At 41.4% G+C, this 25612-nt stretch overlaps 1 protein-coding gene across 1 annotated transcript in view; it reads left to right on the top strand.

Moving 5' to 3' along the window:
- Positions 1–25612, top strand: part of BMAL2 (basic helix-loop-helix ARNT like 2) — a 97825-nt gene that overhangs the window by 43527 nt on the left and 28686 nt on the right. The window contains exons 3-7 of the mRNA XM_055572590.1: positions 4896–5053; positions 11035–11114; positions 12845–12937; positions 15721–15838; positions 16594–16737. Coding sequence (XP_055428565.1) covers positions 4896–5053; positions 11035–11114; positions 12845–12937; positions 15721–15838; positions 16594–16737 — 593 coding nt within the window. The remainder of the gene's footprint in view (positions 1–4895; positions 5054–11034; positions 11115–12844; positions 12938–15720; positions 15839–16593; positions 16738–25612) is intronic.

Genomic DNA, 25612 nt, shown 5'->3' on the forward strand with positions numbered 1-25612 from the left:
GTGAATCAAGGTAAATTGGATGTGGTCAAGCAGGAGATAACAAGATTGAATGAACACTGACATCTTAGGAATCAGTGAACTAAAAAGGATGAGAATTTAATACAGATGACCCTTATATATAAGGGTGGATTTAATTCAGATGACTCTTATATATACTACTATGGGGAAGAATTGCTTAGAAGAAATGGAGGGGCCCTCATTGTCAACAGAAGTGTCTGAAATGCAATATCTGGATGCAATCTCAGAAACGACAGAATGATCTCAGTTCAGTTCCAAGCAAGCCATTCACCACCACAGTAATCCAAGTCTATGCCCCAACAGGAGAGAAGAGAAGTGAAAGGCAAAGGAGAAAAGGAAAGGTATACTCAACTGAATGCAGAGTTCCAGACAATAGCTAGGAGAGACAAAAAGCCCTTCTTAAATGAACAATGCAAATAAATAAGAGGAAAACAACAGAATGGGAAAGACTAGAGATCTCTTTAAGAAAACTGGAGCTATCAAGGGAACATTTCATGCAAGGATGGGCATGATAAAGGACAGAAACTGTAAGGACCTCACTTGAGAATCCCTTGGACTCTAAGGAGATCAAACCAGTCAATCCTAAAGGAAATCCGCCCTGATTATTCATTGGAAGGACTGATGCTGAAGCTGAAGCTCCAGTACTTTGGCCACTTGATGGGAAGAGCTGATTCATTGGGGGGAAAAAAAAAAACCTGATGCTGGGAAAGATTGAAGGCAGGAGAAGATGGGGGTGACAGAGGGTGAGATGATTAGATAGCATCACTGACTCAATGGACATGAATTTGAACAAACTCTGGGAGATAGTGGAGGACAGACGAGCCTGATGTGCTGTAGTCTGTCACTTAAGTCTCTAAGTCTCTTGCGATCCCAAGGACTGTAGCCTGCCAGACTCCTCTGTCCATGGATTCTCCAAGCAAGAATACTGGAGTGGGTTGCCATTTTCTTCTCTAGGAGATCTTCCCGACCCAGGAATCTCCTGCATTGCAGGCAGATTCTTTACCAACTGAGCTAGGAGGGAAAACCATAAGAGTTGGACACAACTAAGTGACTAAACAATAGCAGACCATAGTATGAGTGAAAGTGAAAGTCATTCAGTCATGTCCGACTCTTTGCAAACCCATGGACTGTAGCCTGCCAGGCATCTCCATCCATGGGATTTTCCAGGCAGGAATGCTGGAGTGGGTAGCCTTCCCCTTCTCCAGTGGATCTTCCCAACCCAGGAATGAAACCGGAGTCTCCTGCATTGCAGGTGGATTCTTTACCAACTGAGTGATCAGGGGAGCCCTATATGTTTCACAGATGATAAAATGTTGGGGTGGGTGTATAGCTTTGATTTCAAGAATTAGGTTATTCTACTTTTGATACTTTACTGTGAACATTTGTCTGTTTCTCCTATAACACAGAGATCATGGCAACTCCAGAGTTTCTATATAAGAAAAGTTTGGGGAAGTCAATCTAATGGGAAAGGGGGAAAATAGGAGATTTGTCCTGATCTATTTTTAGAGACTTTAGATGAAGGAGTGAAAGGAAGGGGAGAAGCACTGATGGAGCTGACAACCCCCTCCACCCCCCCAAAAAAGACCATTCTTTGGCTAATGCCTGGGGAAAAGTACATGCTTTGGGATGAACAGGATGGCATTCAAAGTAGTAGTTATCCATTCACATATGCATTCACGTATGCTAAGTACATCTATTTATGTACAGATGAATGAATGCATGCATGAGCCAACTTTATTTTTAAAGCTGCAGAACCCTTTGCTTAATGAATTCTTACAGCAGCTCTATCATACCCCCACCCCCACTCCAGGAGTCCCTTTCCTCCACATGACTCCCAAGACCCCTTCCAAAGTTTCAGACTTTGGGGAGCAGTCTGAGGATCAATTTGCTTGCTCCTAGTTATCTACATTTAATTTGAAGGCAGCTTCCCTGGTGGCTCAGAAGGTAAAGCGTCTGCCTGCAATGTGGGAGACCCAGGTTCAATCCCTGGGTTGGGAAGATCCCCAGGAAAAGGAAATGGCAATCCACTCTGGTACTCTTGCCTGGAAAATCCCATGGACAGAGAAGCCTGGTAGGCTATGGTCCATGGGGTTGCAGAGTTGGACACGAGTGAGCAACTTCATTTTCACTTTCCCTTTAATTTGAATGCCATCCTGTTCATCCCAAAGCATGTCCTTTGTTCCAGGCATTGGACAAAGGTGAATGGTTTTTTGGGGGGTGGTGCACGAGGGGGTTGTTAGCTCCATCAGTGCTTCTCCCCTTCTTCCCACTCCTTCATTTAAAGTCTCTAAAGATCAGGACGAATCTCCTGTTTTTCCCCTTTCCCATTAGATTGGCTTCCCCCAAACTTTTCTTATGTAGAAATTCTGGAGTTGCCACGATCTGTGTGTGGTAGGAGAAACAGACAAATATTCACAGTAAAATGTCAAAAGTGGAATAACCTAATTCTTGAAATCAAAGATATACACCCACCCCTCACATCTTTTCTCCTGTGAAACATGTCTTATCATCAATGTTATCTTCCTGTTTATTGAGAGCATTTTTCCATCTTTGTGATGCACTAGATAATGGTGCATCTTACAGCTGATGGTGTCTTAGACTTGATGAAATGTGGTAGTGGTATATTTGATGAAACAAAGTACTGAGGTGGCTTTGAGAGGGATGTTAAAGAGAGCTTCTCAGAGGAATAAGTCACCTGGGTTTTGAAGAGGGACTAGGATTTTTTTTTCCAGGAATATAGGGAGGAAGGACATTCTAATCCTAGAAGAGTGCAAGACATAGAGGACATGTGAGCTGACTTCGTGTGTTGGAGGATAGCAAGTTATCTGGCACTGCTGCTTTACAACATCCAGACCTGTAGGGGGAAGGAATGGAGAGGTGAAACCAGAGATGAAGGCATGAGCCAGGTCATGAGAACACTGGGATGTCATTAGGGAGTCTAGACTTTCCTCTTTGGCAGTGAAAATGCATGCTAGCATCCCTTATGCAATGGGATTAAATGATTTTATTTTAAAACAATAATTCTGGAAGTCAAGGGTAGGATAGAGTAGATAAGGAAGATACTTGAAGAAGCAGTAATATCAATTCAAAGGCTTTTAGGGGTTGTGCAATGAGTATCATGGAGCTTCCCAAGTGGCACAGTTGTAAAGAATCCATCTGCCAGTGCAGAAGACAAGGGTTTGATCCCTGGGTCAGGAAGATCCCCTGGATAAGGAAATGGCTACCCATTTCAGTATTCTTGCCTGGAGAATTCCATGAACAGAGGAGCTTAGCAGGCTACAGTCCATGGGGTCGCAAAGACTTGGACACAACTGAATGACTAACACTAAGACAATAACAGGTGGATGGAGAGAAGCAAAAGACACCTTTAAGAAATAATTTTAAAACAAGAATTTATAGGAGTTTGTGATTATTTGGTTCTTCCAGATGAAGAAGGATAAAGGGTCTAGCATGAGTCCAGTGGTGTCACCAATCAAGATAAGCCCTATAAAAGGAAAAGGAGTAATCAGGGCTGGCAGAGGAAGAATTAAAATGAGGCCAGTTGCAAAGAATGCATTCAGTTTGGGATTTGTTGAGTTTTAGGGTGCTTTGAATCACTGATGTGCATCCTTCTAGTTCTAAAGTTCTGGAATTGGATGAGGTATGAATGAGATAGGGATTAAATGGTTAAGTAGCTTATGATTTGCTGTAAAGCCTTCTGAGAGAATGAGATCTCTCAGGGTGAAGCTGTAGGGTGAAGAAAGAGTAGTGCCAAGTAAGGGATCTCAGGATACCAGTACTGAAGGACAGAGGAAGAGCTGAGGTGGGAGGATGGAGGAGCAGAAGCCAACGAAGACTGAAAAATGGCATCAGTGTCCAATGCAAGGCAGGGAACAGCTGGGGTTGCATAAGATGCAGATGACTTCTGCTAGAGTAGTTTTAGTGGAGTAGGAGCTGTGGGAGGTTGCTTTAATAGATGGAGAGACACCTGGGAGATGGAAGGTTGAGTGAGACAACAGCCTCAGGAAGCTGGCCGAGGAAGGAAGAGGGAAGGGGAAAAAAAATCTCTAGATTTAGGGAAAAATTTTTTTCCCCCTAAAGGGAAGAGATTTGAGCCCATTTATTGACCCATAGAAGGAGTTGTGAAAGAGAATGAGCTCAAGATGCTGGTTACTGTTCAAGCGAAGACCAGAGAAGTTAGCTTTGAATAGAAGGCAACACATCTCTTTCTCAGGGGCTTCCTGGGTGGTGCAGTGGTAAAGAGTTTGCCTGCCAATGCAGGAGATGCAGGAGACTCGGATTTGATCCTCCGGTTGGGAAGATCCCTGCAGAAGGCATGGCAACCCATTCTAGTATTCTTGCCTGGGAAATCCCATGGACAGAGGAGCCCAGCGGGCTACAGTCCATGGGGTCACAAAGAGTTAGGCATAACTGTGCACACACCACATCTCCTCCTCTAAGAGGGAAGTGGAAAAAAGAAATCCACCTCAGCTCTCATGTGCCAAGTCACTTCAGTCGTGTTTGATCCCATGTCCAACTTCAGTCATGTGACCCTGTGGGCTTGCCAGGCTCCTCTGTCCTTGGGATTCTCCAGGCAAGAATACTAGGGTGGGAAATCTTATTACTTGCAGATTTCAGGGACTAAGATCAGAAGGGAAAGAGCAAGGGTAGTGCAATGAGGGTAGGGGCAGGAGGTGGAGGCTGATAAAAACAGTGTGAACAACGCCACTCCTGTCCCAGCCCATCCTGCCTCATCCCTGAATGCCATCTGCAGGGTCAAAGTCAGGAGGACGAACAGCGGGAGCTTGCCGGCCCCACCCGTGCTCCTGCTAGTGCCTCTGGGGTCCCTGAGTGTCTGCTGAATGTTAAATATAACAGAGGCACTTTCTCCTTCTTAGAGAAGCTCATAGCCAAACTGAAAAGCGGAGGAGAGATAAAATGAACAACCTGATTGGAAAACTGTCTACGATGATCCCTCAGTGCAGTCCCATGGCCCGGAAACTGGATAAACTGACCGTTTTAAGACTGGCTGTTCAACACTTGAGATCTTTAAAAGGTGAGTTGGAAGATGGCCTCCACACTCGGGTTTGTAAAGTCTCCCTGTAATTGAGGTCCCTGGTTTGTTGTTTTTGGCTACTGAGATTTTATACAAATGTGTCTTTCAGCTTCGTGGGTATTCATTTTGATGCTCATCCATATTCCATAGGTGGAGAAAATACTAACTTGGATGTCAGAAAAGTTGGTTTCACTGAACTCTTCATCTTAGGTTTACTCTGTGAACTTGAAAAGTCTTTACATTTTTATTTGTCTTCCCAGGTGTAATATTAAGGTGATGATACTTGTCATGCATACCTAGTTTAGAAGTTCTGAAATATTTAGTTATGATAATTTAAAGTTATTGTCAGATTTCCATTATTAGAAAAGAAAAACTCTTTAAATTCATCAGTTTCTCTTAAAACTTCATTCAGACTTGTAAGTAGTACCTGAAAATGCATCACACCTTACTATTAGTGTCTCCACTTACTAATATAGTCTCACATAAACCAAGATATCTCACATATTGGGTGAAGGAGGTCCTCAGCTGATGAGGATTGAGGTATGCGTGATCATTTCTGACTTTGAACTCAAAAAAGTAATTTTATTTACTTCTTTGTGTACTTTTGGCCATGCTGGGTCTTTGCTGCTGTGCGGGCTTTTCTCTAGCTGTGGTGAGCAGGTTTCTCACTGAGGAGGCTTCTCTTATTGAGGGCACGAGGCTTTCGGTAGTTGCGGCACATGGCTCTGTAGTTGTGGCTCCCAGGCTCTAGAGCACAGGCTCAGCAGTTGCGGTGCACGGGCTTGGCAGCTCTGTGGCATGGGGGATCTTCCCGGATCAGGGATCGAACTCAGGTGGATTACCACGGAGCCAGGGAAGCCCTGAACTTGAATTTTAGATCAACGTGTAATAAACATTCTGTGTACATGTATAGTTAAAATCACGTCTGGTTTGGGAACAAACCCAGTCCAACTTGAGGGACAGAATGATGGAAATAGACTGGGGTTTTAGATACAAGAATGTTGGTGACATGAGTTCATTTTGATACAGTCTGAAGACCTGGCCGGTGAGTTTTCTGCAGACTGTAGAGGAGACTCTGAAGGTTCAGATTTGTAAAGATCTAAAAGATTATAGTGAAATCTTGCTCCAAAAGTATTAAAAAGGAATAAGCAAAGGAAGGCCAACAGTCTTATTTAGATCTCTGTCCTGAACTGCATGCCAGGAAAAGGACAGTCTGTTTCAGGGAGAAGGAAGGTCTGTGGCTAGAACACAGATTTTGCCAAGTTGACTTAAAAGTGATTTAGAGGAGAGTGGTATTACCTGGATTCCATGTGCAAACTGGAGCCCAGACCAAGAGGATCTTACTTCATAATGAACCAAAAAATCCTGACAGATCTACTCAGATTGGAGGAGGAAGGGACATCTACAAATTAGGAAGTAAAACTAGAGACAGCTATTACAGGGCTATTTAGGCTCAGATGGTAAAGCGTCTGTCTACAATGCAGGAGACCTGGGTTCCATCCCTGGGTTGGGAAGATCCCCTGGAGAAGGAAATGGCAATCCACTCCAGGACTATTGCCTGGAAAATCCCATGGACAGAGGAGCCTGGTAGACTACAGTCCATGGGGTTGCAAAGAGTCAGACACGACTGAGCGACTTCACTTTGTGCAGGTTGTGCCTTAAAGCACCTTCCTTAGATCTCTGCAGATGGTAGAAAACTGGCTTGTGCACTCCCACCGAGCACAAGTAGATCTGGAGAGCAGGCTGTGGGGAAAGCAAGTACAGCTCTCGATCCCTTCAGTACTGTATGCACAGCAGGCCTGGGGTTGGGGAACTGCCTGGCAGGCCTCCTTCTGGGAGCATGATTGGTGGTCTTTTGTTCATAACAGCCCATTGTGAAAGAAGATTCTCTTTTATTCACAACTAGGCCTTGCGTAAGTTGTGTGCAATATTTCTCTTAAATCTGTTAGCAATGAACATTAGCAGGTTCAACTGAGGTCATTTGATTGCAACCCTAAAATTACCCAACAGTTTTTACATTCACAGCGTTCTGAGGGAGGAGGACCTGAGGGAAAAGCTATGAATCAGCAACCTAATTCAATACATATGCACTGAGCATCAGCTGAGTTCTTGTTCTGTGCTGGGGTTAGGCAAATGAAGGAGGCAAGGTCTCTGTGCTGGGGGCGGGGGGTGCGTGGTGGATAAGGAATAGACCCAGGGAGAGATTATTAACACCCAGTGTGATTAATGATACATGGAACTATGCATGGGATGTGCTGCAGGGCAAGCTCAGTAAGGAGGAGACACTGTCTAAATCCAGATGGGGTTCTTTGGAACATAGCATAGACTTCACCATTGGTCCTTGTAAACTGAAATGAGATGGTCTTATCCTCATCAGACATCCTGACCAGATCCTTAGTGCTACCCATGGGTGAGATGACATAGAGCAGCCGGGGGCTTCATTCCAGTGCTCTGGCCAGAGGGTACCGCAATTCCATCCCCAAAAATGCCTAGATGCCATGAGAGGGTTGCATGTGGATGGTCCACAGATAATTACTCTGAAGACAGAGGATGTGAAATGATTTTTTTTTTCTCTACATTCTACAGTAATGCATCTCAAATTATCTGGGGAAAGGGCAAGTACTCCCCTTCCCTATCCATTGTAAAATATAGCACAATTAATTAAGGGGAAAACGCTCATAGGCTGGTATGTCCCAGCAGTTCTACATTTCCATGTGTGTGTATGTTAGTCTCTCAGTCATGTTGGACTCTTTGCAACCCCATGGACTGTAGCCTACCAGGCTCCTCTGCCCATGGAATTCTTCAGGCAAGAATACTGGAGTGCGTAGCCTTTCCTTTCCCTGAGGCAGGTCCTCAGGGACGTCCTTGAGCACAGTGTTTCTTAATGGTGGAGGTGGTGGTCCGAGGATGAGGAAGAAGAGTTGTTATCATCATATTGATCCTTATTATCCTTATCATTATAATGATCATTGTCATTATTATTGTCATATTGTCATTTTCGATGACGATGAAGAACACAATAAAATAAAATGACAATAAATGACAATGAAGAACTTAGTAAAAGTAAGTCATCATGTTCTGCATTTGTTTTTGCCACTAGAATCTGAGAATCATATTTGTCACTGCCCGATGGCAGGAGTACAGAATCGCACACCATACATTGTTAGCTCACTTCACCCTAACTTCAGCTCTACACTGACTGCCGTCTTTGCCTCACTGTCATGGCCTCACGTCCTCACTCATCTATTTAGCCAGGGCTCACCCACTCTGGCTGACTGGCACTGACCAGGTTACCTCAGCACAATTCTGCCAGCCTGGCTTCAAGCCAGCCTGCAAGTGTCACTGCCTTGCTCACACTGATTTATTCCTGTGCCAGCCAGGCACTCAGGTCTGCATCTTTAGCTTTTGCTCAACTCCCTCCTACAAGTCTCCTGGGGACTGATAACAATAATAATAATAACAAGAAGTCATGTGGGGAGATTCTTTGAGGGCTACCTAGAAGGTAGATTCCAAAAGAGCTTTCTTTTGCTTATGTCAGGCCTTGTAAGGATGCTGCCAGTCTGAGAAGACTTTACCAAATCATTCCATGAGGATTTTTCATTTTCTGGTTTTGTTCTTTTCCCACCACTTAGGTAATTGGTGTTGATGATTTAGTGGCTAAGTCATGTCCAACTCTTTGCAACCTCATGGACTATAGCCCGCCAGGCTCCTCAGTTCATGGGTTTCCCCAGCAAGAATATTGGAGTGGGTTGCCATTTCCTTCTCCAGGGGGATCTTGCCAACCCAGGGCTCAAACCTGCTTCTCCTGCATTACAGGCACTTTCTTTACCATCTGAGCTACCAGGGAAGCTCCAGGTAATTGGTGAGTTTGGGCTGTAAATTCATCCAAAGGCCAGTTAATGGTTAGCCTGTATCAGAGTGTTACCCCCATCTTTTTTTTTTTTTGCAAAAACATCTTTCTTTGCAGTCCCTAGGAGGATTGCTGTTTAGGGAAATTGGGAAGTGTAAGGAAGGGAAATTTGATTTACTTTTGAATCACCCTTGCTTAGAGTTACCTGGGCTGGGTGAACAGTCCTCTGCGCCCCCTTGTGGCCATGGAGGGCTTTCCCTGTAAGACTTGGTGGATGTCCTCAAGACAAACGTATTAGTTTTAGTTCTTTCTTTACTTCTCTCAGGTCAAACTTTTACCTAGGTTTGACCTGATCATCACGCTGGATGTAGCACAAGCTGGAATCAAGATTGCCGGGAGAAATATCAATAACCTCAGATACACAGATGACACCACCCTTATGGCAGAAAACGAAGAGGAACTGAAGAGCCTCTTGATGAAAGTGAAAGAGGAGAGTGAGAAAACTGGCTTAAAACTCAACATTCAATAAACTAAGATCATGGCATCCAGTCCCATCACTTCATGGCAAATAGATGGGGAAACAATAGAAACCGTGAGACTTTATTTTTTGGGGCTCCAAAATCACTGCAGATGGTGACTGCAGCCATGAAATTAAAAGGCTCTTGCTCCTTGCTCTATGACAAACCTAGATAGCATTTTAAAAAGAAGAGACATTACTTGGCCGACAAAGGTCTGTCTAGTCAAAACTATGGTTTTTCCAGCTACTGGAAAAAAAGATTATAAAGAAAGATTATAAGAAAATTATAAAAGATTATAAAGAAAGTTGAGTGCCATAGAATTGATGTTTTTGAACTGTGGTGTTGGAGAAGACTCCAACTGGGTGAGAGTCCCTTGGACTATAAGGAGATCAAACCAGTCAATCCTAAAGGAAATCAGTCCTGAATATTCATTGGAAAGACTGATGTTGAAGCTGAAACTCCAATACTTTGGCCACCAGATGCGAAGAACTGACTCATTGGAAAAGACCCTGATGCTGGGAAAGACTGAAGGTGGGAAGAGAAGGGGATGACAGAGGATGAGATGGTTGGATGGCATCAGTGACTCGATGGACATGAGTTTGAGCAAGCTCTGGGAGTTGGTGATGGACAGGGAAGCCTGGTGTGCTGCAGTCTCTGGGGTCGCAAAGAGTCAGACACTACTGAGCAACTGAACTTAACTGAACTGATCTGATCATTCCTTACCCTTTTCCAAGCTCTTTTGGGTGCTTTAGAGACTTTCCTTTCAACATGATGAACTCTGTGAAAGGGCTTAAAATGAATGATTTCATTTATACTTTATACATTTTGTATACTGTCAGAAGTCTCCATATGGTCTTTAAAGGTTCATATAGAAAATCCTATGAATCCATAAAATTTGCTTAGAATTCAATAATCTCCCTATTCAGGATAATTCATATGATCAGGTGTTTTTGTTTTTAGGGTTTTTTTTTTGAAAGGAGTATTTTTTATTATTTACTTGACTACCTCTGGTCTTAGTTGTGGCATGCGGGATCTTTGTTACATCATGTGCGCTCTTTCGGTACTGTGCTTGGACTCTCTAGTTGTGCCACACAGACTCCAAGCGTTCAGGCTTCAGTAGTTGCAGCACATAAGTGGGCTTAGTTGCTCCAAGGCATAGTTGGGGGATCTTAGTTCCCCAACCAGGAATTAAACCCACATCTCCTGCATTGCAAAGCAGATTACCTCAACCACTGGATCACCATATGATCAGTTTTAGGAAGCTAAGAGATTATAAAATAACCAGAGTCTTGAATATTGTTGTGTGTTATTATGTTATAGATAATATATTGCATTTTTATCTCTTTTCAATATACAGCTTTTACTGTCCGTACATTTGTGTATAAAGGAATAAGTAGCTCTAAGAACTTATCTGAAAGCAGGAAATTGCAATCAAGTAACAAGAAAGAAAGAGAATAATTATAGAAGAGATCTTAGAGTATGCTAGAAAAGAAAATACCATCATCCTTGTCATCACCAATAGCAGCCCCAGAATTGCTAATATTCACTGAGCATCTACTATATTTCCATCTCTACTTGATTTTCAGTTAACTATATAACTTCTTTATTTTTAGGTATGACAAGTTCTTACCCAGGAAATAATTACAGACCTTCATTCATTCATGATAATGAGCTCAGACACTTAATTCTTAAGGTAAGTAAAGAGATATGCTTGCCTAAGTTGTATTATCCTTTCATTTTTATCTGAATGGGAGGAAAATTTTCTTTAGTACTTTCTATTGTAAATGTACAGGAATATATATTATGTCAAATTTCCTTTAAGATAAAAATTTAAGTTATCACAAGTAACTGTGTCCATTGTGTCCGACTCTTTGCAACCTCCTGGACCATAGCCCGCCAGGCTCCTCTGTCCGAGGAATTCTCCAGGCAAGAATACTGGAGTGGGTTGCCATTCCCTGCTCCAGGGAATCTTCCCAGTGCAGGGATGGAACCCAGATCTCCCTCATTGCAGGCGGATTCTTTACCATCTGAGGCACCAGGGAAACTCGTGTCTTATTAGTTTGAGCTAATGAATGTAGAGGCAGAGGATGGGCATGTTCCAAAGAGAGAGCATAGCTAGTCTTTAACGCTAAGCTCCTTATGCTTCCTGACATGCTCACCTTGCACACTGTAAGCTCTGTGCCCCTCTATTACCCCCTCCTTCAAAGCCATCTATCTTGTACTCAATTCCTTCAGGATCCTGTCCTCCGCAGAGCCAGCCACTGCTTACTGAATGAATTGTTAGTTAATGCTTTGCCATTTCTGTCGTCATCATTTCAAATGCATCAGATTCATTGGTCTAGAGGTTTATTTGATGTGGAAAATATGACGATGTCATTGGCTTATTCTGCCCCCAGGAGGCAATATGTTTCTTGATCTTGTGCTGTTACTACTAGGCTTTATGCCTTTGTATGACTAAACAGAAAGATTTTATATACATTTGTCCTTGAATTTTTTTAAGAGCCCCTTTTTTATCTGAACAGCTGAATTCAAATATAATATTCCTGATGCTTCCCAGTCTGCACAGTCCTTCCATCTCAACACATCCATAGGCAACTGTTATGGATGTGTTTTGATATGTTTACAGAGTTTCTATATGAGTATAGAACTTGACACAGGTAATTTTTATATTATGAAATATTTCAATTTAATATTGCATTCCTGGACTTTCCAGATGAAAAACATTAGTTTCGACTGGAGTTCAATTTGATGTTATCAATCATTTTATATAATGAGAAAATTTCTTAAAATTAACTTTACTAGCTCTTACGACCACTCTTTAGTTTTATTGCTACAGTAATTTTCTCAAAATCTGAATGTATATGTATGAGAGAGACAGAAGATCTTTTATTTTATTTTTTGTTTAACTCTTTTTTTTGAGATAATTTACATACCATATGGTTTTTAGTATATTCACAGTTAATGCAATCATAATCACAATGCAACTCTTTTATCATTTTTAAAGAAAAATTTTAAATATTTATTTATTTAGCTGCACCGGGTCTTAGCTGTGGTACATGTAATCTTTAGTTGAGGCATGAAAAGTCTTACTTGTGGCATGTGGGATCTAGTTCCCAGACTAGGGATCAAACCTGGGCCCTCTGCATTGGAAGCATGGACTCTTAGCCACTGGACCACCAGGAAACTCCCACAATGCAATTTTAGAACATTACCATCACCTTCAAAAGAAACTCTACCCATTAACAATCCAATTAACTTGGTTTTTAATTGTTTACAATGCTCGTTAGAATTTAAACTGTGGGTAGGTTAATACATCAAGAAGAGCAAAATAAATCTAATGTCTATACCTACATAAATCAGTGAACCACGTTTCCCTCAAGATCTTTTAAAGTATTCACCTTGTATTATATTTTTAAATCCTAGACTGCAGAAGGCTTCCTATTTGTGGTTGGATGTGAAAGAGGAAAAATTCTCTTCGTTTCTAAATCGGTCTCCAAAATACTTAATTATGATCAGGTATCCAAAACTGAGGATATTTCTTATTATGTTTATTTTTTTTAAATAACACATATGTTGAAGCTTCTGAACTCTTTCTTCCCCCTGGGTTGTGGGATTGGGTTCTGCTGAGTTAGAATTTCAAGAGAGATGGGAAGATATGTGGAAAAAGTATGAATTTTTGTTACTGACAGGAGTGTTTACTTCCTTAAGCAAGTTATTTCATTTTCTTGAACCTCAGCTTCCTCCTATGTAAAAAATGAAAATCATGATTATACCTGTTTTTCAGGATATAAACACATTAAATAAGATATCATATTTGAGTGTTGGAAAAATATTAGTCACCCTTGCCTGTTTCCTCCAAGAGAGAGCATTAATATTTATTAAGCTATGTGCATTGTGAAACAGCTTTGGCTGTAGGCTCTGGCAACAAATTCCCAAATACACCCTTTATTTAACCAGCACTGTGATTGATTTGTCTCATTTTTGAACACCATTTAATTTAGACTAGTTACTCAAAAACTATAGGATTGAAACCAACAGAGAGAATAAACTAGTACATGTGGTCTCCTTTAAAACAGAAATATAATACAATAATATAATATAATATGTATATATTATAATATGTAATATAAGATAATGTAAAGATAACAGCTTTGATCATAAATAACTCTCATCAATCTCAGCCTATATTCTCCCCAAAACTTGAAAATATGGAGAGATGGAAGGCATTCATAGATAATGAGTTAAATAAAAGAAATAGATAGTATGAGCCTACATACAAAAGGAGTGAAGACTGAAGGAATCACACAGCTGATTTGATTATTATATTTTCTAATTGGAAATAGAGAACATCACTCACATAGGTACACACCAAGATACCTGACAGCTGAAGATAGCTCTTAAGTTCCAAATTAGTGACAAAGAGTCCCGTCCCACTGGACACTGACTTTGCATTTCAGAGACCATGAGACTCACTGACTGCTCAGGAGGACTTTGGGATCCCTGTGGTATAGGGTCTTGTCCTCAGCTTCAGCTTCAGAAATCTGATCTGTCTGTATAGCAGAGACTGATACAACATTGTAAATCAACTATACGTCAATTAAAATAAAACTAATTTGCTCTGAAGCAGAGTTCTGGGCATAGACTTATATTAGCCAATCACACAATAGACTGAAGTATAAATCAGATTGCTAGCTTTTTTTTTTTTTTAAGTAGAGCTAGCTAACTGCCTTAAAAAAAAAAAAAGAAAAAAACTAGCAATCTGATTTATACATCAGTCTATTGTTTTTCTAGTAGTCATGTATGGATGTGAGAGTTGGACTATCAAGAAAGCTGAGCACTGAATAATTGATGTTTTTGAGCTGTGATGTTGGAGAAGAGTCTTGATTGCAAGGAGATCCAACCATTCCATCCTAAAGGAAATCAGTCCTGAATATTCATTGGAAGGACTGATGCTGAAGCTGAAACTCCAATTCTTTGGCCACCTGATGTGAAGAACTGACTCATTGAAAAAGACCTGATGCTGGGAAAGACTGAAGGCAGGAGGAGAAGGGGACAACAGAGGATGAGATGGTTGGATGGCATCACCGACTCAATGCACACGAGTTTGAGCAAGCTCCAGGAGTTGGTGATGGACAGGGAAGCCTGGTGTGCTGTAGTCTCTGGGGTCTCAAAGAGTTGGACATGACTGAGTGACTGAACTATACTGATCTAACTGCCAAGCACTCCAGGCCACTTGGACCAGCTGGTCCATTTGTTCTACCTCCCATTGGAATGTCTACTTGGGTAATAAATTCAGAAGAGAGTGATCACTGTAGTCTTCACATGTGAAGTAGAATGTCTGCTAGTTTAGAGCAGAGAGGAGGAAGAAGACATTTCAGGTTTGGAGAGGGAATCTTGGAAGTTAGGGAGTAAAAGGCAATTGGCTAGCTTGGCCAGGGAACTGAATTTATAGAGAAGAGATAGTGATTTCCAGGTGATGAGACCATGCAAACAAAGTCATGGGCCAAGGAATGCTCTGCATGTGGGGAGAAGTGAAATGCCAAGTAGGAAGGAGGTGTACCAAGTTGGGTTTGGTTTATCAATAGTATGGTAATTTTTTAAGGCAGTATGGTAAATTTCTGAGTCACATCATGAGATCATAGGTATTCTGTGTCTTTTATATTATTCTGTAATATAATGTTTTTACTTTTACCAATGAAAGTGAAAGTGAAAAGTGTCTGACTCATTGTGATCCTATGGCCTATACAGTCCATGGAATTCTCCAGGCCAGAATACTGGAGTGGGTAGCCTTTCCCTCTTCCAGGGGATCTTCCCAACCCAGGGATCAAATCCAGGTCTCCCTCATTGCAGGTGAATTCTTTACCAGCTGAGCCACAAGGGAAGTACAAGAATACTGGAGTGGGTAGCCTATCCCTTCTCCAGCAGATCTTACTGACCCAGGAATCAAACTGGGGTCTCCTGCATTGCAGGTGGATTCTTTACCAACTGAGCTACCCAGGAAGCCCACTCTTTTTTTCTTTACTACTTTTACCAATGATTAAGTTTAAATAAAATGTTAGTTATTAGGTGTGTGTATGTGATTTGTGTGTATCCAATTATGGGTCTGTGTCTATGTACTTTTTTTTTGTCTGCAAGTTTTACTCTGCTTTTAACACTAAGGTAACTTCACCCAGTGTAGTTGATGTATCCAAGCTTAAGAAAAAGCCACTTTAACCAAAGAAACAGTATCATTTGTTTGTTTGAGGAAACATAGAAATAACATGATACTGATTTTAAACGAACTTCTACCTTATAAATAGGCTAGTTTGATTGGACAAAGCTTATTTGACTTCTTACATCCAAAAGATGTTTCCAAAGTAAAGGAACAACTTTCTTCCTCTGATATTTCACCCAGAGAGAAGCTAATAGATGCCAAAGGTAAGTACTCATTTCAGCCTTCTTATCATTTTATGGAAATATAATTCTTACTTAAAAGTATAGCAATATAGTTTTTTGAAAAGTTAGCTAATTATAGTTTTATCAAGGGGAGAAGTATTTAATAACTTTATAATCATCAACCTCAATTTAAAAAATATCACTATATAGAGAATTCATGTATCAAAGCAAATGTATGAAGATGCCTTTGGGAAAATGTGATTACTTCATATTCTCTAGCTTTCATATGCTAATAAAATCTTTACTGGAAAGTGTCATTTGGGATAAAAAAATTGCTGGAGTTTTTTTTATTATTTAGTTGTTTGCTAAGGGATAACTATTCTCTTTCTCAAATATGTTAGGTCTTCTTAATGTGAAAGACCTTGTATAATTGTTCTTGGGAAGTATACATAGTCTCTATCTTTTCCAGAAATACTTCTTTTCTCTGAAACTGCTTATTGCCTAATAATCGTTTATCATATAAAATAATGATGTTTTGTGCCACTGATACTATTTTAGTTAAGTTTTTTCATGTAATTTTTATTTCATTTAAGTTATCTTTACTATCTTCCCCCCTGAGGAAAAATATAAAGATAAATTGCAAGTGATTATAATATATTTTTTGGTGTGTTTCACTTTGGGGTTTGCTGTACAATGATGTCAATAACCATAGATGACCAGAACACATGAGGAAATACATTTTAAATTTATTTGAAAACATTTTCTTCCTATTCTCTTGCCTCCTTGAACTATGAAAGCTGCTTTGCAAGTTCACAGTAATTTCCACACAAGTAAGAGTCATGTGTATTCTGGCTCAAGACGATCTTTTTTCTGTCGAATCAAGAGCTGCAAAATCTCTGTCAAAGAAGAGCATGAATACTTATCCAACTCAAAGAAGAAAGGTATCATCTTTTTGAAATATCAAGTGATTTGAGGCATGGATATAAAATTAATGTCCTAATATTTTCTATATAAAAAAATAAGTTGTATGGTCAAGGTAGGCTATGGTTTTTCCAGTAGTCATGTATGGATCTGAGAGTTGGACTTTAAAGAAAGCTGAGCACCAAAGAATTGATGCTTTTGAACTGTGGTATTAGAGAAGACTCTTAAGAGTCCTTTGGACTGCAAGGAGATCCAATAAGTCCATCCTAAAGGAAATCAGTCCTGAATGTTCATTGGAAGGACTGATGTTGAAGCTGAAACTCCAATACTTTGGCCATCTGATGCAAAGAACTGACTCACTGGAAAAGACCCTGATGCTGCGAAAGATTGAAGGTGGGAGAAGGGGATGACAGAGGATGAGATGGTTGGATGGCATCACTGACTCCATGGACATGAGTTTGGGTAAACTCCGGGAGTTGTTGATGGACAGGGAGGCCTGGCGTGCTTCAGTCCATGGGGTCGCAAAGAGTCACACTACTGAGTGACTGAACTGAACTGAATGGTCAAGGGAAATACTGAGGTCAAAAGCATTTATTTATCCAATAATTATGGCTCTTGTGAATCAATTCCATGTTGAATAGATCCAGTTATAAATGAATCACCTAATCTACACAGCAATCCATATGAGAGAAAACATGGTGGCCAAAGCAACCACTTCAACACAGCTGAAATCTCCTTGATGTTTCATGCAAGTTGTAACTTGAGTAGAGGCTAACACTAGCAAGGTTTGTAAGTCTTTTGAGGATTGCCAAATTAGTTTATCTCTCCTTCTGGGAAAAGCAGATTTTCCACATGTACTTATTCAGTACTAATATTTCAGTCATCTCTTTGTCATGGTGCATGGCTAGTGCCCAGTATAACCATTTAACTTCTGTAAAACCAGATCTCACCCCCTGGCCTAGCAGTTTACTCTTTGCTTCTAAACCTTGCAACCTTGTGGGGTTTATGGGTTAAAGAACCATTGCTTTAAACTCTAAGTATGAGATTCTCTGGGCTTCCCAGGTGGCTCAGTAGTAAAGAATTCGCCAGTAAAGCAGGAGATGTGGGTTCAGTCTCTGGGTCAGGAAGATCCTCTGGAGTAGGAAATGGTAACCTACTCCAATATTCTTGCCTGGAGAATCCCATGGACAGCAGAGCATGGTGGGTTACAATCCATAGGGTAGCAAAGAGTCAGACATAACTGAAGCGACCTAGCACACATGCACACATGGACTGAATTGTGTCCCTATAATTCATATGTTGAAGCCCAATGTGGTATTATTTGGATAGGACCTTTGAAATATAATTAGATTTAGGTGAAGTCATAAGGGTGGGGCCCTCATGCTATATTTAGCACCCTTCTAAGAGGGGAGCCCAGATTTGTAGTCTGTGAGCACACAGTGAGATGATAGCTGTCTGCAAGCCAGAAGTCAACTATGCTGCCGTCCTGATCTCAGAACTCCAGGTTCCAGAACTATGAGGAGATACATTTCTGTTGTTTAAGCCACTCAGCCTGTAGTGCTTATTATGGGATGCCCAGCTGACCAAGACAGCAAACAACTGGGATCATTTTCTCTATGGTGATTCTCATAAGTATTTCTGAAAAGGCGCTGCAGTGGGAACCAAAGGAATCTGGGCTTTGCTGAAAATAAATGTATGTTTAGTAAATTGGCATATTACAATTTATCTTGAAAAATGGAACTACAAGTCACAAATCAGTGGTAGGATTCTGCCTTGTCTAGGCTTGTCCTATCTTTCACCTTGAATTTTCATTTCAGTTTTTGTCAAATTCTAGGACAGCACATGACTGAATATATACAGTTAGTCATTGACAATAGGGCTTCCCTAGTACCTCAGGAGTAAAGAATCCACCTGCCAATGCAGGAGATGAGGGTTGGATCCCTAGATTTGGAAGAGCCCCTGGAGAAAGAAATGGCAACCCACTCTAGTATTCTTGCCTGGAGAATCCCAGGGACAAAGGAGCCTGATGGGCTGCCGTCTATGGGGTCACACAGAGTCGGACACGACTGAAGTGCCTTAGCAGCAGCAGCAGCAGAGATCATAAGCTATTCAGTCGCTCAGTTGTTTCTGATTCCCTGGACTGCAACACCCCAGGCTTCCCTGTCCTTCACTATCTCCCGGAGTTTGCTCAAACTCACATCCATTGAGTCGGTGATGCTATCCAACCATCTTCTCCTGCTACCCTCATTCTTTCCCAGGATCAGGGTCTTTCCTGATGAATCAGCTCTTCCTATCAGGCCAAAGGATTGGAGCTTCAGCTTCCACATCAATCCTTCCAATTTATATTCAGAGTTGATCTCCTTTAGGATTGACTCGTTTGATCTCCTTGCTGCCCAAGCGACTCTCAAGAGTCTTCTCCAGCACCACAACTCAAAAGCATCAACTCAGGCACTCAGCCTTCTTCATGGTCCAACTCTTACATCCATACATGACTACTGAAAAACCATAGCCTTGACTATATGGACCTTTGTCTGCAAAGTGATATCTCTGCTTTTTAATATGCTGTCTAGGTCTGTCATAGCTTTCCTTCCAAGGAGCAAGCATATTTTAATTTCATGACTGCAGTCACTGTCCACAGTGATTTTGGAGCCCAAGAAAATAAAATCTGCCACTGTTTCTACTTTTTTTCCCCCTCTATTTGCCATGAAGTGATGGGACTGGATGCCATGATCTTCGTTTTCTGAATGTTGAGTTTTAGGCCAGCTTTTCCACTCTCCTTTCACTTTTATTAAGAGGCTCTTTAGTTCCTCTTCACTTTCTGCCATAAGGATCATAAGAGTGGGGGCCTAATTCGATGTGGCTGGTGTCATCATAAGAAGAGGAGGAGACACCAGGGGTACACACACAAAGAGGAGGCCACGTGAGGAAACAGTAGGCCATCTACAAGCCAGAGGGAGGCCTTGGGAGAAACCAGACTTTCCAACACTTTGATCCAGGACCTCTAGCCCCCAGAACTGTGAGAAAATTAATGTCTATTATTTCAGCCACTCAGTCTCTGATATTTTATATGGCAGCCCAAGTAGACTGATATAATGGCTGGAATAATAGCACCACATGGGAGTGAGGTGAGGATTCAGTGGTCATGTATGGATGTGAGAGTTGGACTGTGAAGAAGGCTGAGCGCCGAAGAATTGATGATTTTGAACTGTGGTGTTGGAGAAGACTCTTGAGAGGCCCTTGGACTGCAAGGAGATCCAACCAGTCCATTCTGAAGGAGATCAGCCCTGGGATTTCTTTGGAAGGAATGATGCTAGAGCTGAAACTCCAGTACTTTGGCCACCTCATGCAAAGAGTTGACTCATTGGAAAAGACTCTGATGCTGGGAGGGATTGGGGGCAGGAGGAGAAGGGGACGACAGAGGATGAGATGGCTGGATGGCATCACTGACTCGATGGACGTGAGTCTGAGTGAACTCTGGGAGTTGGTGATGGACAGGGAGGCCTGGCATGCTGCGATTCATGGGGTCGCAAAGAGTCGGACACGACTGAGCGACTGAACTGAACTGAAGGCAGTGTTTGGTTCCTAGACAGCACGCAATAAATGTTAGCTGTTATTTGTGGCTCAGAAAGAAGAGAAGGAAAATCAAAGAGCGAGAATCAGTAATTATTTAAAATCTGTATGCCAAGCACTTTGCATATGTAACCTACTTTCATTTCCATAACAGTCCTGTGCAAACCATCCCAGTCTTGCAAATGAGGAAATCTGAAGCCTGAAAAGATTCTGTAACTGGTTGGAAATCACACAGAAGGGGGCAGAATCAGGAATCCGGCCTTAAAATCTGTGTTCTTTCCACTGTGCCATGCTACCAACTGGAGTAGCTTCCTAGATGCCAAAGGTTGTTAATGAAAGAGGTCCATTCTAGATGATTTCTGCAGCAGACACACAGCCAGGGGCTTGGCTCCTGCTCTAGGAATGTATCCCTGCCCACACACGGACGTTCATTCCCCTGCCAGGCTAGGCCACACAGAGGCCTGCAGTCAGAGTCAAACACCTTTTCAAAAAGGACTTTTTAATCTGCTCAAGTGCCTGACCAAGTATTTCACTTAACACTCCAGAGCTTTGTGCCAAAGGCATGAGCCCTGTTTGGCCTCAGGAACAGTGAGGGCGTATTAACCATTAGATGGGCTCTTCCTCAGGGCTTCCCTGGTGGCTCAGATGATAAAGAATCTGCCTGCATTGCTGGAGACCCAGGTTCGATACCTGGGTTGGGAAAATCCCCTGGAAAAGGGAATGGCAACCCACTCTAGTATCTTGCCTGGAAAATTCCATGGACTGAGGAGCCTGGCAGGCTATAACCCATGGGGTCACAATGAGTTAGACATGACTGAGCGACTAAGGTGACAAAGCATATGTCTTATTCTGATGGCGAGGCCCTGCCTCACCAGTAGAAGAGTTGAAAGTTGGGGAGACTGTATGGAGATAGGTGTAGACAGTTGCCTGGGTCAGGAGGAGGCAACTGCAGAGTGTAACCCTGACTGGCCGCATGGATGGTGTCCCACTCGGGAGACACTTTTGTAGTCTACTTTAACCAAAGGGAATGTCTGCCAAGTGAAATGATTAGATTTTACATAGTTGTTGTCCAGTCTTGAAGTCACGTCTGACTCTTTGTGACCCCGTGGACTGCAGCACTCCAGGCTTCCCTGTCCTTCACTATCTCCTGGAGTTTGCTCAAATTCACACCCGGTGAGTTGGTGATAACTATCTAACAATCTTATTCTCTGCCTCCCTCTTCTCCTTTTGCCTTCAATTTTGTGTAGAGTTGCTACTAAATTGTATTTTCCAATAATAATTAGCCAATGGAATTCACTGTGTTTTAAGACCATTCCCTATTAATGAGAAAAGCCTGTAGTTAGCAAAGGTGTTTTTCTTCCCTTTCACCATGACACGTCAGTTACAGTTAAATTTTTTAATTATTGTTTAAAATTACTTTTTTAGAGCAGGTTGAGGTTTACAACACAATAGAGAGGGAGGTACAGAGGTTTCCCATATATCCCTTGTCCCCACACATGTATAGCTTCCTTCATTATCAACTGAATCTTCCACCCAGAATGCTGTTGTATATATGGCATATATCTATATGCCATATATATATAGTATGTTGACACATCATAGTCACCTGAAGCCCATTACTTTACCTTAGGGTTCAATCTTGGTCATCTTTGTAATACCATACAGAGTATTTTCACTGCCGTAAAAATTCTCTCTGCTCTATTCATTGCTCCCCCAAACTACCTCTGGCAATCACTTATTTTTTGTCTCATTATATTTTTGATGAGTTTTTGCCTTCATTATATTTAAATTTAAAAGAAGAGAGACTGGAAAACAGCCCTTTTTAGGCTAATTGAAAATGAATTTAAGGTTTATGGAAAGGCAAGATTGGCCATGAGTCATTCGAGTGACTGTTCTCTCTGATTTTGTGGATATTTGAGATTTTCCATAATAAAAATTCTTTTTAAAAAATATGATTGGCATTAAAAACCTTATTTTGACCCTAATTGTAACATGAATGCCATGCATTCAGACTTCGAAAAAGCTTTTAAGACAAGGATAAGATTGCTCATGTACCTCCACTTGTGAAATCAAAGGCTGCTAGGGATGAATGATTGTTACCAAATAGCTTAGATACTCCTTAAATTTATCTTGGTAAGAATATCAGTAATCCATTGGCTTCTTCTGCAAGTGTGGCAGTTGTCAGAACCCCACAACATCCTCTCATGCCACTTGGCTTCCACTGTCCAACACGCGTGACTCTCTACTTGACCTCTTTCTCTGGTCCTTAGAGACAGTTCTGCCTGTATCAGCAAGAGGCGGGCTTCCAATCCTGGTGAGGTTCTGCCTGGGAGCATCCCTGCTCCACTGACTGAGGCCAGCTGATATATAAATACTGGTATCTTAGTGATGAACAGTTAAGGGTGCCACCAGATTCATGGTCTCTGAAAGAGATTTAACTTCAGGACCAAAGACAGTCTCAGTCACTCAGAACTTTGTGTAGATTTTATTTAAAGTGAAAGTGACAGAAAAAAAACTTGTGACATCTGATAGACATCAGAAAGGGGTAGGAGAGTACCCACCTCACTAATTTAAGTGGGACCTTATATACTTCTCAAGTAGCTGCTGAGAATAGATAAAAAAATACCTCAAGGCTGTGAGAATTTTGCCCAGATCCTTTGCCATAACATACATCCTGGAATGACATCAGCAAGAGATTAGCCAGAAGGAACAGGTTAACCCAGAGCTCAAGGCTATGGAAGTTTTTACCCAGACCTTCTCCCATAACATACATCCAAAACTCAAAAAAAAAAAAAAAAAAAAAGTCCTTGAATAAGAGATATTGCTGCCTATGAACAATATCTTGTCTAAGGCAAAAGAATGTAAAAAAGAATGTTTACCTCCTCCTTGAAGGGGCCTTAGGCTTGGACTCCTTATCAACCTGCCCAAGTTAACTCTCAATATCCTTACTCTCCTATTTCTTGAGGCACTTCAGGCCACATAACTCCCAGGTTTTTGTTCTCCATTTTTCTCCTAGATGGTAATTGCAGCCATGAAATAAAAAGATGCTTACTCCTTGGAAGGAAAGTTATGACCAACCTAGATAGCATATTAAAAAGCAGATACATTACTTTTCCAACAAAGGTCCATCTAGTCAAGGCTACGGTTTTTCCAGTGGTCATGTATGGATGTGATAGTTGGACTGTGAAGAAAGCTGAGCGCCGAAGAATTGAAGCTTTTGAACTGTGGTGTTGGAGAAGACTCTTGAGAGTCCCTTGGACTGCAAGGAGATCCAACCAGTCCATCCTAAAGGAGATCACTCCTGGGTGTTCATTGAAAGGACTGATGTTGAAGCTGAAACTCCAGTACTTTGGCCACCTGATGCGAAGAGCTGACTCATTTGAAAAGACCCTGATGCTGGGAAAGATACAGGGCAGGAGGAGAAGGTGATGACAGAGGATGAGATGGTTGGATGGCATCACCAACTCAATGGACATGGGTTTGGGTGGACTCTGGGATTTGGTGATAGACAGGAAGGCCTGGCATGTTGCGGTTCATGGGGTCACAAAGAATCGGACACGACTGAGCGACTGAACTGAACTTTCTCCCAGAATGCCCCAACAGGTTAAGCTTCAGTTTTCTCATAGTGGCAACATGTTGAAAAATGGATCTATTATTAGTTTCTTTGTCTTCCCTGTCTTACTTCCTGACAGAGCTCCCTAGGGGCACCTCCCAAACATACTTCTTGTACTTGAATCCTTGTCTCAGGATCAGCTTCTGTGAGAATTCAAACTAAGCCAGCAAGATATCAAGTTGAGAGACCCAGCCCGCAACTTGTGGAAGAAAACATTCATAAAGGATTTTGAGTTCTTTTGAAAGGATTTTGAAAAGCTGTCCTGTGGGTTATATCAGTGCTTGGATTTTTTTTTTTTTAATCATGGAGTAGATTGCATATGAATCTACCTTGTGGAGCTAATGTAAATAATTCGTTTGGTAATGATTGAGGCCCATGATCCCAAAATTTAGGTAAAAGTCTAAAGAATTTGGGGGATAAAAGTGTTTTTTAATGGGATTTTTTAAAAACTTTAGATAATTGATCAAATGGATCAAATTCCATCAGCAGATGGAATTAGCAATCCCAACTAGAAATCTGCCAACTGAATGAATGTTCAAGGTGGGAACTGAGGAACAGGGTAAGTTAGAAATTGTTGGTAACCCTATTGTTGGAGAACTGAAGTCAAAGGCTATGTTCTATAGGATGAGATTCCATACATTAATATAAAACTTTCCAATCTGTATTTTCAGTTGAGCCTGGAATAGGAAATGGCAACACAATCCAGTATTCTTGCCTGGAAAATCCCATGGACAGACAAGCCTGGCAGGCCCAAGTTCATGGGGTCACAAAGAGTCAGACACGACTTAGCGCACATGCACGCAGAATATTTTTAGTTAGTATCTTTTGTAAATTTGCAAGAAATAAGAAATGTCTAACTCAGTGTATAAGCCTTTTCCTTTTTCATATTTATTTATTTATTTGGCTGCACCAGGGGTTAGTTGCTTGCAGCTTGTGGGATCTAGTTCCCTGAACAGGAATTGAACCCAGGCCTCCCCTATTGGGAGCACTGAATCTTATCCACTGGAACACCAGAGAAGTCCCTAAGCTTTAAAAAAAAATTTTTTTTTTTTCTGTATTGAGGTAACTTTGGTTTATAACATTATGTAATCTTCATGTGTACAACATTGTATTTCTAGTTCTGTGTACATTACAGTGTGCTCACCACTAAGATTTAGTTTCATCCTTCACCATACAATTGATTTGCCTTTACTCACTTTGTCCTCCCCTCCTCCCCTTCCCCTCTGGTAACTACTGCTGTGTTCTCTTTATGTGTTTTTGGTTGATTTGGTTTGTACATTCATTTTGTTTTTTGTTTCCATAACCAAATATGAGTGAAATTATATGGTTTTGTCTTTCTCCGTATGACTCAGCATGATACACTCAGGGTCCACCCAGGTTGTCACAGGCATAAGCCTTTTTACTTTTTATTTTATTTTTCAAATTCTTGGCTGCACTGTGTGGCATATGGGATCTTAGTTTCCTGACCATGGATCAAACCTGTGCTCCCAGCATTGGAAGGTAGAGTCTTAACCAGTGAACTGCTGGGGAAACCCCAGCCTTTTTATTTTTGACTGTGATCTAGTTTTGTTAGTATAAATGAAAACCTTGTATTTATGCTAATTTTTAATTCCTTTAAGGTATCTTGGATATTGGGTGAGGTAAAGGAAGGAGCCCAGATTTTTTATTTAACGACCTGGGTTAATTGTGGTGCCATAAAGCAGGATAGGAAA

This window comes from Bubalus kerabau, chromosome 1, assembly GCF_029407905.1.
Source record: "Bubalus kerabau isolate K-KA32 ecotype Philippines breed swamp buffalo chromosome 1, PCC_UOA_SB_1v2, whole genome shotgun sequence".
NCBI lineage: Eukaryota > Metazoa > Chordata > Mammalia > Artiodactyla > Bovidae > Bubalus > Bubalus kerabau.